This window comes from Sarcophilus harrisii, chromosome 1 (genome assembly GCF_902635505.1).
Source record: "Sarcophilus harrisii chromosome 1, mSarHar1.11, whole genome shotgun sequence".
NCBI classification, from domain to species: Eukaryota; Metazoa; Chordata; class Mammalia; order Dasyuromorphia; family Dasyuridae; genus Sarcophilus; species Sarcophilus harrisii.
The window spans coordinates 611,748,814-611,764,926 of NC_045426.1; the positions used below are offsets into that span (position 1 = coordinate 611,748,814).

Sequence of the window (16,113 nt, forward strand, 5' to 3'; positions counted from 1 at the left end):
TTGACTCCAGAATAGGACTAGGAAGACTAGATAAAAGATATCCAGAGGATTTAGGTTTGATAGCAGGAAAAACTGCAAAAATGGAACAGGCTGTCTTGAAAGTTAAAAGGTTCTCTCTCATTGAAAGACTTCAGCAAAATCTGTATGATCCAATCTTCCAGATAATTGTTCTAGTATGGGTTGCATCAGATGATCCCAGAGATCTCTTCCAACTTTTAAAAATGCTCTTCAATATGAATCAATGGAATCCTAGAATAAATTAATTATGTATGGTCTCCCAGCAAGAATATGCCAGATAAATGTAAACATGTATAAAAAGGCTATGTAAACCTTCAGGTACTATATAAATAATACCTATTCTCCAACAGTTTTCAATTATAGAATACCTTGAGGTTCACAAAGCCCTTTATACACAGGATAGGCTTAGGGAAAGATGCTGGATTTGGCACCAGAGGACCTCTATTCAAATACTGTACTGGCTTTGTTACTTACTAAGATGTGTCTTTGAACAAGTCATTTAACCAATCTAGAAACTATTCAGTTTCCTCATCTAGAAAATGATGATTTTGGACTAGATGGTTTCTGTAATCCTTCCAGAGCTCAGTCTATGATCCTATGAGCAAATTAACTAAGTACTACAGGCTTTATTATCTTTATTATTTTACAGACAAGGAACCTGAGGTTCAGAATAATTAAGTGACTTGTATGTAGTGATATAGGGTATCCCAAAAGTTTTGATGTTACAGTTTTAAGCATTAAAGCTATATAAGAAGGTCGACAGTCATACAATGTTAAAGCTATTATTTTTAAGATTTTTGTTATACCTTGTACAAGTGTTGTTGTTGATCATTTAAGTCAAGTCCATCTCTTCATGACTTCAGTTGGAGTTTTCTTGGCAAAGATACTGAAATGGTTTGCCATTTCCTTGTCTGGGTCACATAGCTAGAAAGAGTCTGATCCCAGATTTGAATCCCAGAAGATGAGCCTTCCTGATTTCCAGGCCAGTGTTGTATCTATTGTCCCACCTACATTCCTCTAGTTTTGACATACTAATCAAAAAAGTCAGTGCTCTTTTAATGCCATGTTCAACGTACTGCATTAACCCAAGCTTCCTCTCTAGACCTCTAAGAAAGAACTATCCCCAAGCAAACCTGTAAAGTTCATTTTCACCTTGCCTAGTCTATTGCTCATTAGTCCTCTCTCCTTTCCATAATACATTATGGGTCATCCCCTCCCTCCCACTCTCATTCCCTTCCCCCACTTCATAAAAACAATCAAAATCGACTATATGGAAGATTTTATACTTGAGTAGGAATTAAAACATCATGTTATTACTTCTCTCAATTGTATTTGTATTTTTATATTTAGTTTTTTCAGTCATATCTTCATGACTCCATTTGGTGTTTTCTTGGCAAAAATACAGGTGTGGTTTGCTATATCCTTCTCCAGATCATTCTGCAGATGAGAAAACTAAGGCATTACAGGATCACACAGCCAGTAAAAATCTGAAGCCATATTTGAATTCAGGAAGATGAAGCTTCCTGATTCAAGGCCCAGCACTAAGTAAAGAAATCTCAGGCATTAAAAAGCTATTTTAGCGCAAAACAATCTTTCAGTAGGTCAAAAATCACCTTCAATAGAGTCTCCTGTAGGGAAAAAAAGATAATCTATTTGTCTTTCATAAGAGAAGGAAAAGTCTGTGGACATTATATGGTAAAGGCATTTGTCCTATCTATCCTACAGCAGCCAAAGCCAGGACATGTCAATCTTTATGTAATTTCCCCCTGTAAGGGACAGGGTAATCCTCACCTAGAACAGAAGAGATGAGTCCAATTGTTTAAAGAAGAAAAATGAGTTCTTTTTGGCAGAAAAAAATTGGCTTCAGGAACAAGAAAACTATTTCCACAATGATAATGCATAATCATGATAAATTATAACCAAAATAGATTGTATCCGCATATAAAATTATTTCAGAATCAAAGTAATTCTTTTAAGTCCATTTTTCTTAAGATTGGTCAATATGAGGATTCTGGGAAGATAGTGGAATAAGACAGAAAATTACCTGGCTTTCCCAAATTCTCCACAAATAATTTAAAATAATACCTCTAAGTGACCTTTAGAGCTGCAGAAATAATTAAAAAATCAGAATAAAGCAGTTGTCTAGCTTAAGACAACTTGGTTAGGAAAGACCTGATCTCCCAGAGTGGTAGCCTGTCTTTACTGATGTGCACATACCTCAGGGAAAACACTATCAAATTAACAAACAAGTCCTGTGACAGTTCTATTGGATACAGTCTCAGCTTCAGGAACCAATTCATGAACCATGTGAGGGTGTGGCCAATTAACAGAGAATTTCAGGACCCTCTGCAGGTGCTGTATTCAGGATGCAGATGAGCTGATCAGACTTGGTCCTGGGCTGTGGGCAAGAAGGAGTGTGTATACTCTGGGGAGTGTGGTCACTGAGAGACAGGAGTCCTTCTGGGTATAGTCACTTGCAGAAGAGTGGAATCTTGTTTTGGTGACAAGGCAGAGGGATAAGCTGACACTTGCAATCCCAAAAAGGACCAAAGGAAATAAAAGTTTCTGGTAAAAAGAAACTGGGATCACTCATGTGACTCAGGGGTGGAGAGAAGTACCTGTGGTTAGACTTCCAGATGGGCTCTAGTCCTAAATTGTGTGGGATAATGTGCTTTTGTTTTCTGAACTCTGACTCTAACAAAGTTAGCAACCAAAAAAAAAAAAAAAAAAAAAAAATCAGCTTAAAAAAAAAAAAAAACAACCATAGAGAATTACTATGGTGGCAAAGAAGATCTGGGTTAAAACTCATAAGACCGGGAAGCCAGAATAGCTACTTCTACTTAAAAGGAGAATGCAAAATAGTCACAAGCCCCAAAAAGCTTAAAAAGGATTTTAAGGATGAAATAAAAGGGATTGAGGAAAAATTAAAGGAAAAATAAAAGTAATGCAAAAAAAAAAAAAAAAAAAAAAAAAAAAAAAAAACTATGAAAAGAAAGTCAACCAATTAAAAAAAGAGATCCAAAAATTAAGAAAGAAAATAATTATATAAAAATTAGAATAGGGCAATGGGAAGCTAATGACTTCATAAGATACCAAAAAATTAATACAACAAAAATCAAAAGAATAAAAAAATAGAAGACATTGTGAAACATCTCATTAGAAAAGGAAGAAATTGTTAAGGAAAATTACCCTGAAGTTTTAGAAATAGAGGATAAAATAGAAATTGAAAAAAATCCATTGATCACCACCAAAAAAGATCCAAGATGAAAGCTCAATAGTAACATTATAACTAAGTTTTGAGGTTCCCAGATCAAAGAGAAAATACTACAAACAATTAGAAACAATTTAAATACTGTGGAGCTACAGTCAGGATAACACAAAATGTAGTGGTTTCTACATTGAAAGATCAAAGGGAGAGCTGATAAGTGGTACAGTGGATGGAACACTGGTTGGAGTGAGAAGGACCTTGAGTTCAAGTCTGGCTTTAGATACTTGATACTAGTGATGTGACCCTGGACAAGTGACTTAATCTGGGTTGCCTCATGAAGAAGAAAAAAAATCATCTGGCATGGGCCACAGGAGACATTTTTGGAAAAATAAAATACTATTTAAAAAAAATACCGATATTCCAAAGGCAAAGACATGGTCTTGCAACCAAGAAAAATTTATTCAGAAAATCTGAGTCTTGGGCATCTAGGTGGCACAGTGGATAGAGCACTAGCCCTGAAGTTAGGAGGACCTAAGTTCAAATTTGGTCTCAGATACTTAATACTTCCTAGCTGTGTGACCCTGGGAAAAATCACTTAACCCCAATTGCCTCAACAAAAAAAAAGAAAAATAAAAAAAAAAATCATTCATGGGAAAAAATGGATATCTAATTAAAGGACTTTCAGGTGTTTGTGTAGAAAAGACACAGAAATTAATGCAGTATTTGACCTACAAGAATCAGGAGAAATGGAAGAGATTTATAAAAGAGTAATTACAAAGGATTTAATAAGACCAAACTATTTACTTTATCTGTAACTCTTAAAAATGTTAGCATTACTAGGTGTTTGAAAGAGCTTATCTAGACAGAAGGCTTAGGGTAGAATCTCATTCTCATCAAAACTGGATTAAAGAGGGGAAAAATGTGTGTGTGTGTGTGTGTGTGTATATATATATATAATATGTATGTATGTGTGTGTAAAAATCTTAAAGAGAAATATAAAGTTAAGGGGACAGGATAGGAGAAGGATTTGTAAAAAGGTGTCCAGATTAAGAAATAGGAAACTAAGTAAAAGATTCTTATAAGGGTGGATAGATTAAGAAAGAAAAGGGAAGGATTCTTAGAAGGTGAGTAGATTAAGGAAGCAGTGATCAGAAGTAAATTAGGCTCCCTCCTCCAAAGTGGCTTTTCTACTCTTGATTCACATTATTCCTTTCATACTTTCTGACACTCCAGATAAACAATGTTGATCTGTGTCCCATCATAACATTCCATCTTCTATTTTCATGTATTCACACAGGTTGTACCTCTTACCTAGAATGGGCTCATCTCTCTCTCTCTTTTTTTTTAATTTTAATAACCTTTTATTTACAGGTTATGCGTAAATGGATAACTTTACAGCATTGACAATTGCCAAAGCTCTTGTTCCAATTTTTCCCCTCCTTCCCCCCATCCCCTCCCCTAGATGGCAGGATGACCAGTAGATGTTAAATATATTAAAATATAAATTAGATACACAATAAGTATACATGACCAAACTGTTATTTTGCTGTACAAAAAGAATCGGACTCTGAAATATACAATTAGCCTATGAAGGAAATAAAAAATGCAGGTGGGCAAAAACATAGGGATTGGGAATTCAATGTAATGGTTTTTAGTCATCTCCCAGTGTTCTTTCGCTGGGCGTAGCTGGTTCAGTTCATTACTGCTCCATTGGAACTGATTTGGTTCATCTCATTGCTGAGGATGGCCAGGTCCATCAGAATTGGTCATCATATAGTATTGTTGTTGAAGTATATAATGATCTTCTGGTCCTGCTCGTTTCATTCAGCATCAGTTTGTGTAAGTCTTTCCAAGCCTTTCTGAAATCATCCTGTTGGTCATTTCTTAATGAACAATAATATTCCATAATATTCATATACCACAATTTGTTCAGCCATTCTCCAATTGATGGGCATCCACTCAGTTTCCAGTTTCTGGCCACTACAAAGAGGGCTGTCACAAACATTCATGTACATACAGGTCCCTTTCTAGAATGGGCTCATCTCTAACCCTCAGAATGTTCATATTGGTTGGAGGTTGTCCTTGTTCCCAAAGTAAACCAAAATGATATCACTATGTTGGAATCCCGTCACAGTGTGTTCAACTGTGGCTGACCAGGCCAATAAGAGTTCAGAATGCTCTGCCACAAGACAAACACAAATAGTCCATTTGAATATTTGGGGTGACTTTTCCAACTTTGCTCATCTCGTATTTCTTCTGAGCTAATTCAATTCTTCTTTGCTCATAGACCATAGCACCTTTCCTACTGAGGGCACACCATGCTGGGAGATCCTGTGCCAGTGTTTCCCATGTCATACGATCAATTCTAAAGGTCTTAAGGATACTTAAGAGTGTCTTTGTATTCTCAATGTATCTCTTAAGCTCAAATACTTTCTTCAATGAAACCTTCTGATTTCTTTTTCTCCTACCTCCCAACCCCACATACTCATTCTTATTGCTCCCTATTCAAAATGGTGTGGTCACTTTGTATAACAAGTGTCTGAAGGCAAAGACTATATAAATATACAGCAACTAATCACCAGGATAATATACTAGGAATACAGAGCTGGTTCAATATCAGGAAAACTAGCAGCATAATTGACCATATCAATAATCAATAATGATCAATTATTGACCATAATCAATAATCAATAATGATTAACAAAAGTCATATGATTCTCTCAATAAATACAGCAAAAGCATGTGACAAATTACAATACTCATTCCTACTAAAAACACTAGAGAGCATAGGAATAAATGGAGTTTTCCTTAAAACTATAAGTAGCATCTATCTAGAATCATCAACAAGCATTATATGTAATGGGGATAAGCTAGGAACATTCCCAGTAAGATTGGGGTGAAACAAGGTTGCTCTATTATCCAATATTGTGCTAGAAATGTTAGCTTTAGCAGTAAGAGAAGAAAAATAAATTGAAAGAATTAAAGTAGGTAACGAGAAAACAAAACTATCACTCCTTACAGATGATATGATGATATATTTAGAGAATCCTAGAGAACTACTAAAAACAATTACCTTTAATGAGATAAAATAAGCCCCCATAAATTATCATCATTTCTATATGTTACCAACAAAACCCAGCAGCAAGAGAGAGAAAATGAAATACCATTTAAGATAACTCTAGATCATAAAAAATATTTGGGAGTTTATTTGCCAAGAGAAAACCAGGAACTATATGAACATAATTACAAAATATTTTTCACATAAAGTTAGATCTAAACAATTGGAAAAATATCAAGTGCTCCTGGATAGGCTGAACTAATAAAAATGACAGTTCTACCAAATTAATCTACTTAGTCAATGCTAGTCAGATCTAACTACCAAGAAATTATTTCATAGAGCTAGAACAAAATTCATCTGAAAAAACAAAAGCTCAAGAATTTCAAAGGAGTTAATGAAAAAAAAAAAAAAACACAAAGTGTGACCTAGATGTATGAAAAAAAAAAAAAACTATATTATAAAAAAAAGCTGTCATCAAAACCATTTAGTATTGGCTAAGAAATAGAGTAGCGGATAAGTGGAATAGGCTAGGTTCACAACATACAATAATAAGTGAATATAGTTATCTAGTGTTTAATAAACCCCAAGATTCCAACTTCTAGAATAAGAACTCATCATCTGACAAAAATTGCTGGGGAAACTGGAAAATAGTATGGCAAAAACTAGGCATTGAGGGGGTGGGGGATCTATCCATGCAAAATGGATGATGACTGATTACATTAAATTTAAAAGATTTTATACAAACAAAACAACATAGACAAGATTAGAAGGGAAACAAAGCTGGAAAAAACTTTTTACATCCAATGCAGCTGATAAAAGGCCTGATTTCTAAAATATATAAACAATTGACTCAAATTTATAAAAATAAAAGCCATCCCCCAACTGATAAATTATCAAAGAATTTGAACAATTTTCAGAAGAAATTAAAGCCATTTCTAGTCACATAAAAAAGTTCTCTAAATCACTATTGATTAGAACAAATTGAGACAACTTTGAGGTACCACTTCACACTTCTCAGATTGACAGAGATGACAGGAAAAGATGATGAATGTTGAAAGGAAGGTAGGAAAACTGGGACACTACTGCATTATTGTTGGAGTTGTGAAGTGATCCAACCATTCTGGAGAGCAATCTGGAACTATGTCCAAAGGACTATCAAAAAAAAAAAAAAAAAAAAAAAAAAAGCCAAAAAGGCTATCAAATATACTGTTTGACCTAGCCATGTCTCTACTAGAACTGTATCCCAAAGAGATCATAAGAGGGAAAAGGACCCACATGTACAAAAACATTTGTAGCAGCCCTTTTTGTAGTGACGAGGAACTGGAAATTGAGTGGAAGCCCATCTGTTGTGGAATGGCTAAATAAGTTATGGCATATGAATGTGATAGAATTGTTCCATAAGAAACAATCAGCAGAGTGATTTCAAAAAGCTTGGAAAGACTTTCATAAGTGAATTGAGCAGAACAAAGAGAACATTGTACACAATAACAAGATTATGTTATGATCGACTGTGATAGATTTGGCTCTTTTCAACAATGAGATTATTCAAGACAACTTGTGGTGGAAAGTGTCATCCACATCTAGACAGAGAACTATGAAGAATAAATGTGGATCAAAGCATAGTATTTTCACTTTTTTGTTGTTTTTATTTTTGTGTTTTTTTTCCCCTTTTCAATCAGCTTTCTTTCTTTTTTTAAAAAAATATCATGACAAACACAGAAATATGTTTAAAAGAATTACACATATTTAAACTATATCTGATTGCTTGCTGTCTTGGAAGGGGGACCAGATGAAGAAAAATTTGGAACACAAGATTTTACAAAGGTGAATGTTGAAATTTTTGCATGTATTTAAAAAAATAAAATACTATTTAAAAAAAGAAGAGCCATGGTCTAGATGCCATCTTTTTATTCTTGGTTTGGAGAGAGAATAGTTACATATTTAGGATATATAAGCTCAAGGTCCCAAGAGCTTAATGTTTTAAAGAGAACTTTCAACAATCTTCTCCTCTATTATGCTTGTCAAACAGTTATTCTCTAACACTTATCTGCCAATCCCAGTCTCTTTAACTTAGTGATGTGTTCTCCAAACAACCTGATGATCTTCACCTGCTCCTCAAGGAATTCAGAATCCAAGAAATTAGAGAGCTGTAAGAGATAATCATTTAGGATCTTTTAATATCCCCATATTATCTGTTGATCCCTATACTATAATGCAGGAAATAGATGGTGGTCATTGTAAAGTGCAGAAAGCCAGTGGTAATTTATGCTTAAGAGCTATAATGTTCCTGGTGAACATAAGATGAAAGACATATTTCCCTCTCTTACTAAAGAGTTTGGGAGCTGGAGGTAGGGGAGAATATGGGAGAGTATAATGCTGACTATCTTTCTTCTTGGATAATGTGGTTTTGTCAGTTTTACTTAGCTTTCTGTTATGAGGGAGGAGGAATACATTACAAAGGGAAGAGAGAATAGGCATTTTATATAGTACCTACTATGTGCCAAGCATAATGCCAAGCACTTTTTTTCCTAAACAAATATTAGGGAAGGAACTGAGTGGATACCCATCAGCTGGAGAATGGTTGATTAAGTTATGGCATATTAATGTTATTGAATATTATTGCACTATAAAAAAAATTATCAGCAGAATGATGTCAGAAAGGCCTGAAGAGACTTATATGAACTGATGTTTAAGTGAGTAGAACCAAGAGAACATTGTACACAGCAGCAAGATTATACAATGATCAATTCTGATGGACAGAGCTCTTTTCAATAATGAGATGATTCAGACCAATCCCAATGGTCTAGTGATGAAGAAAGCCATCTGCACCCAGAGAGAGGAGTATTGGGGACTGAGTGCTTTGTTGTTCTTTGCTTGCTTTTTGTTTTCTCTCATTTTTTTTCCTCTTTTGATCTGATTTTTCTTGTGCAGCACGATAAATGTGGAAATATGTATATATAGAAGAATTGCACATGTTTAACATATATTGAATTATTTACTTCTAAGGAAGGGGGTAAGAGGAAAGGAGGGAGAAAATTTGGAACACAAGGTTTTACAAAGAGTTAGTGTTGAAAATTATCAATCCTTGAGTTTTGAAAATAAAAAGCTTTTAAAAATGCTACAGCCCTGTGAGGTAAGTACTATCATCCCCCATTTTATAGATGAAGAAAGAGACAAACATTGGCTAAATGACTTGCCCAGAGTCACAAAGTTATCAAGTACTTCTGACCAGATTTGAACAGAAGTCTTCTTGATCCCAGGCTTAGCATTCTTACCATTTGAAAGTCATCAATATTGGACATGACCCTCTTCAACAATGAGATGAACCATATCAATTTCAATAGAGCAGTAATGAACTGAACCAACTACACCCAGCGAAAGAACTCTGGGAGATGACTATGAACCACTACATAGAATTCCCAATCCCTCTATTTTTGTCCGCCTGCATTTTTTATTTCTTTCACAGGCTAATTGTACATTATTTAAAGTCCGATTCTTTTTGTACAGCAAAATAATTGTTTGGACATGTATACATATATTGTATTTAACTTATACTCTAACATATTTAACATGTATTGGTCAACCTGTCATCTGGGGGAAGGGGGTGGGGGAAAAGAGGGAAGAAGTTGGAACAAAAGGTTTTGCAATTATCAATGCTGAAAAATTACCCATGCATATATCTGGTAAATAAAAAGCTATAATTTTTAAAAAGTCATCAATAAAACTGGAGAAATCCCTTTTTGGTGCTTAGAATTAGACTAATTTGACATCAGAACAGGTATTTATCGTTTTGCTTATAATCAGACTTAAAGCTGAAGATGACCCTAGGCATCATCTAGTTCAACCTGTTCATTTTTCCCATTAAGGAAACTTAGGTCCAGACTTGTGCACACCGACCATTAGTGTGGGTCAGGTCCTTGAAGGCCAAATCCAATAGCTTGTTCTTTTTTAAATATGGCAATAGACTTGGGTCTAAAACCAAGTGGATAATTAATAATAATATAATTATAGAAAAATTATATAAGCATGTGATAAAAATAATATATAATAAAGTATACCATATGGCATAATTAATATTCAACATATAAATAATAATGATTAATGTATACATATGTTACACATATAACAGAATGAAAGTATGTGAGCACTGGCAAGAAAGAGATAGACAAATTAAACATAATCTCAGGAAAGGAAAAAAGTGCCAAGAGTAAAAAGAAATCAGCAAAGGTTTCTCCCTGAAGGAAGCCAGGGAACTAAGGAGTAGAAATGAGGATAAAGAGAATTCCATGGGACTAAGTAAAAATGCACAAATGTGAAAGATGAAGAATTTTGTTTGAGGAACAGCAATGAAAACTATTTTACTGAATCAAGTACATGGGATTTAGAGTCAAGAGGAAAATTGCATATGACTGGATGGAACTTGGTCAATTATTGACTTTAGAGTGATGGTGGTTGGTAGGTTGTTATCCTTCCTTCTTGAAGTAGTTACAGTGTGTCCAAGTAGGGCAGACCAGTATGAGCTCGGAGTGCTCTGCCACAAGTCAGACACAAATAGTCCCCATGAACATTTGGGGTGACTTCTCTAACTTTGCATATCTTACCTTTCTTCTGAGCTAATTCAGTTCTGCTTTGCAGTGATGCTTCCTGGCTATTGCTAACTATCTTTCCTTGGTGTAATATTTAAAAAGGTTGAAAGACAGTTTCTACTAGTGTTTTATTAATAAAAGGGTCAATGATGCTCTCAGATGCCAAAGACCCATCTTGGGGGTAAGGTCACAGTTTATATATCATTGGAAAAGTGGATGTTCCTGAGGGTCTCAGCCAACTCTGATTGGTTAACAATGAGAATAATCACAAGATATGGGTTTATTCCAATGAGGATCCTGGAGGTATGTCAACTGGCTCACCCAAACCTTGATCAAAGAGATTTATCAATATACATATAACAGAGGAACTTTTCATCTCCCCAGCCCTCTACTGCATGCTCTATGCACAGGTCACTTAATAAATGGGAAACAAATACATTAAAAAATCTCAAGCCTTTACTTACATGTGGATCTTTATGTTTTGCCTTATCGTATAGTTGCAACAGGTTTTCGTTAATAGTCTTCTCCATTGCAAGACCTTCTTGTAGAGCATGCAGGCCATCCAACCAGTTTGACATCTCTGGCTTCTATAAGAGTCCCCATCACTATGCTTTAATGACCTATTCCCCACGGACAGAGGGGCAGTAGAACCGTTTATCCCAAATCACTCATCTTTAGCTAGTTTAACAGAGGATTGGCTAATAAACCCAACTCTAATAGACACGGATAGCTGATGCAATGTCCACATGGACATCTGTAGTCTCAGTCTACTAAGCAAAGCTAGCTACCAAGTCTGGCATAAGCTCTGGTTCCAATCCTCTGGAAGCCTATGTAAGAATAACAGCAATCTTTAATCCTCCTTCAGCAGGAAAAGCAGACAAAAACAATCACAAGGCCATGTGCAAGGGCCGACATGAGGTCACCCATGAGATGCCATCTCTGGTGGAGGGACAGATGTCCGAGGCCTTTCTAGCCACCAAAGGCTTGCAGCCCTCCTTACTCAATTTGAACACTAACAAGTAAGCAAGCAGCTAGTCGTGCCTTTTGAATACAGTCTAGTTCTGGCTCAGAAGCCAAACAGAAATCCTTCTCTTCATCATGTGTTTAGTGGATAGGAACTAGTTCTAGAATGTCTACCTGTTCCAAATTTCACATGGGCATTGCATTGACCTCACAGGCTACCCATGTTCATCAAAGCTGGGTTTACTGCCACCAGGTCCCTCCAATACCACTAACTGGATGACTACAGGTCAAGTATATTAAAAGCAATTCTCTGGGGTTGGGTAGACTACTCAATGTCCGCTGAGGAGCCTTCCAACTCTTTCTACAATATTTTTTTCCCTCTAGCTTAGTTACATCTGTTCCTGAAAGGCAGACTTATAGACTGTACTCACTATGATATTTTCCAGAACAGGACATCCTCCCCTTTTGATTAGAAACTGAAGAAATGTCTCTGCATGTTGCTTCTTCTTTTCGGATATATCTCGGGAGAAGTTTATGAAGTGTTTCAGGGTCGTGTCTTCATGGCTAAAGCAGTAAGTCTTTAGAGGAAGAGAAGAGTTAGTCTTAATGTAGGTAAGTGAAAAACATCTTCATGGTATGCGAGTGATTTCACACTTAAGAAGTCCCCTTTCAAACCCATTTTCAATGACAAATAATAATAAAAGTATTATATATGCATTATTTCCAGGGCAGCTAGGTGACACAATAGATAAAATACCTGGGCCTAGAGTCAGGAAGGCTTCTTTCTCTTCATGAGTTCAGAACTGGCCTCAGACACTTACTAGCTGGGTGACCTGGGGCAAGTCGTTTAACCCTGTCTGCCTCGGTTTCCTTATTTGTCAAATGAGCAAGAAAAGGACATGGCAAACCACTTCAGCATTTATGCCAAGGAAAATCCAAATGGGGTGATGCAGGATTGGAAATGGCCAAAATAACATCAACAACTCCCTTTTATAGATGAGGAGACTGAGGCTCATAGAGTTGAGATTACTTGTTAAAAGTCAAATAGGTAGAATGTAAGAGTCAGAAATTGAACTCAACTTGGTGAGCATAAAACCTAATGATCTTTCCATTCTATTTAGCTGCCTTTTTATACTTGTTGACCCAATTATCCAATTGATAAGATTTGGGGTAGTTTAATAACCTATATTCTTCCCCCTCTGTCCCTCCTTCTGCTCTTCTAAACTCAGCTGGAATCGACTAGGAAAAGAATTCTTCCCAGCCTCTCTCATTCTCTATTTGGAAAATTTCAGATCCCTTATTTTTTCTTCTGACCTACTTTCTATTTCTGGATCCTTTGGAATCTTATGAGTTCCTCCAACATCAGGGAAGCAAAGGAAAGTATTCAAAGCAATCAATGTTACAGTAAGTAACCAGCTCCAGCAGAACTATTGGTTGAAACTGCATGACAATCTCTGGATTATAAACACAAAGAAATTTAAGCTAGAAGGGACCCAAAAGATCACCTTAATATAACCCTTTCATTTTACAAATGAGAAAACTGAGGTCAAGTAAGGGTAGGAGATTTGCTCTTTGTCTCACAAGAAGTTAAGCAGCAAAACTGGGTAGGACTCAAAGTCAGGTCTCCAATCCCAAAACCATTACTTCCTCACTCCATCAGAAGACTTGTACCTTAATAAGTTTTCTATTCAAAACCATTTTTCAAATTGGGACAACTCCAGAAGGACAATAAGGCCCATGAGGGGATAAGAAGTCATGACAAAGGGAGATTATCTAGAAGAATTAGGGATATCAAACCCCTAAAAGAAAGGATTTCATCAAGACTTGGTAGCTATCTTCTTATATTTAAATGGTTGCCTCATAGAAAAAAAAAAAAAATCAACTTGTCCTCTTTGGTTCCAGAGGATAAAACAAGGTATGGATAATAGAAAGGTCACAAGAATTAAATTAGCCACTTAACATTTATTAAGAACTACTATGTGCCAAGTCCCTTGAAAAATTCCAATGAGTCCAATGAGCAAAAAAGCAAAAAGTTAATGCTGTATTCAAAATCCATTCTAATTTTAGACTGTTTTTAGGATAATGTCAAAACTAATGAGTTCTCCATCATTTGGGATCTTCTAGCAGAAGCCAGATGACCAGTTATTGATGCTGTAGAGGGGTTCATGCTTCAGGTATGGATTAAATCAGATAACTTCGAAGATCCTTCCAACTATAGGATCCTACCATTACAGTGAAAGAACTTTAATCTCTGACATGAGAATGGGATTGGGGCTTTTAAAGGAACTAGGAATCCTGAGCCCACAGTGTGTGTGAGGGGGAAGAGGGGGGGAGAAGGGGTGTCAGACAGGATCTGATAGCTGTCTTCCAATATTCAAATGGTTGTTTTGTGGAAAAGCAATAGCACTTTCTCTTTTGAGCTCTAGGAAAACAGAGCTAGAACCAATGAGTTTGGGAAGGCAGATTTTAGTTCAATTTAAGAGTTTCCCCAAAGAGGAGAAGTTACTTTCAGAAAAGGCAGTTTTAGGTCAAGATGATATATATGATTGCATATCATTGGGATTCTTTTAATATATATATGATGGTAGTTTTTGTTGTTGTTTTATATTTAAACATAAATATTATACTCCACCTAACAAAATTTTGTATTTTGTCTAGGATTTTTATTTTCTGACTGGATGGATATTTACAAATTGAGTCATTCATGGAGAGGCTGGAGTATGTGAAGGCATTTTGCTCTCTCACCTTTGATTTGTTTTCCTCAGAGGTTCTGAACTTTATGTTTATGTGTTATATATAAAGTAAAAGAAATAGTTTTGGTTTTGTTTAATGTTATGAACATGTTGATCCTCCCTTCTCCCCCCCCCCCCCCAAGATAATACATTTTGTAACTAGATTAAACAGTATTGTCAATTGGACCAGATGCTTTGTAAACGTGTTCCTATACACAGAAAATATGAACAACTCAAGGACATTCAGTTAGGAGAAATACTGAACATTAGTCTATGCATAAATGTCAACTTATTTCTTGAGCCACTCACTATCTAGTTTTTTTTTAATAGAAAATGTTGATATTAATTGGTTCACAGAGGAATGGTTTAACAAAACAGAATAAATAATACAATACAGCACTTTGCCAAAAAAACAAGCATAGCATTGCTTAAACATTTATACCAATACCAGTTTTTGTATTATGGGGGAGGGAGGGAGTTGATGCATTTTTCACTTCCTGAAAATGTACTGGTCTTTACCTGTCAGCAAATAAAATATCTTTTGCTTAAAAAAGTTTCCCCAAGTAGCCTAAAAGAGTAAAGGATTACCTCAAAAGATAATAAGTGCTCCAACATTAGAGATCTTCAAACAGCAGCTAGTTGACCACTTAGTAAGAATGCTGAGGAAGAGATTCCTATTTCAGGTAGAAGTTAAGACCAGATAAAAGAGGACCCTTCCAAATTGCAGGTTAGAATCATTATATTTACATCTCTGGTCTTTAAAGTACATAGTCACTAGCATTTGCTTACTTTTAACAGACTAATTCTTTGAGTCACCAAAGACAAAAGGAAGCTGATAACGTTTCCCATCTTACCTCTTTCTTTGCCAAAGGACAAAGACAAGACTAGGGAGCAAGCTACTTCTAGTTTATCACTTCTATCAAAATAGGAGTCAGAAACTTACCACGGAAAAATAGACATAACTAGCACGCAACTCCATATTTATTATCTTATTGAGGAGAATCTCAATCTCGGGATGCAAACTCTGGGGCATTGAGGCAGCCATTTTATTAACATTAAATTCAGGCTTAAAGTAGACGTATTAACAGAATAACTTCTGTTCATCAAGCTAGAGCATCTTCATTTATACACCTTTCAATAAACCCAGTTAATGGAGTTAGGGGAAATTGAAGGAGGAGAGCAGCTGTCACAAATCGGAAGCTCAGAGCTCACTACATCCCCTGTGACTTTCCACACTCTGCTTCCACCCCCCATCCTCACAGGTGTATTCATTCAACTCTTAAAACTTGTGGTGAGCTTCTAGGTACTAACTTACCTCTAGAATCTTATTTGCATAATACAAAGTGACAATAAACTGGTTAACTGGAATGAGGATAAGGCAGTCTAGATGAATGGAAAGAGCAGGAGACTAATGTTTTGAGTTCCAGTTTTACCAGTGTATGAGCCAGAAAATACAGTAGAAAGAATGCTGGAACTAGGATCAGAGGAGCTGAGTTTAAACCCTTCCACTTTCTGGTATGCTAAGCAAGGTTTTCCCCAAAACTTCAG

At 35.8% G+C, this 16,113-nt stretch overlaps 1 protein-coding gene across 1 annotated transcript; it reads right to left on the bottom strand.

Annotated features, from left to right (window-relative positions):
- Positions 1–8,120: 8,120 nt before the first annotated feature.
- LOC105749379 (ferritin light chain, oocyte isoform-like) lies at positions 8,121–15,610 on the bottom strand. The gene is made up of 4 exons (XM_031947286.1): positions 15,509–15,610; positions 12,265–12,411; positions 11,335–11,457; positions 8,121–8,431 (listed from the first exon to the last, which is right to left on the bottom strand). The coding sequence occupies exons 1-4, from the start codon at positions 15,608–15,610 to the stop codon at positions 8,321–8,323; spliced, it is 483 nt and encodes a 160-aa protein (XP_031803146.1). The 3' UTR covers positions 8,121–8,320.
- Between the last annotated feature and the right edge of the window lie 503 nt (positions 15,611–16,113).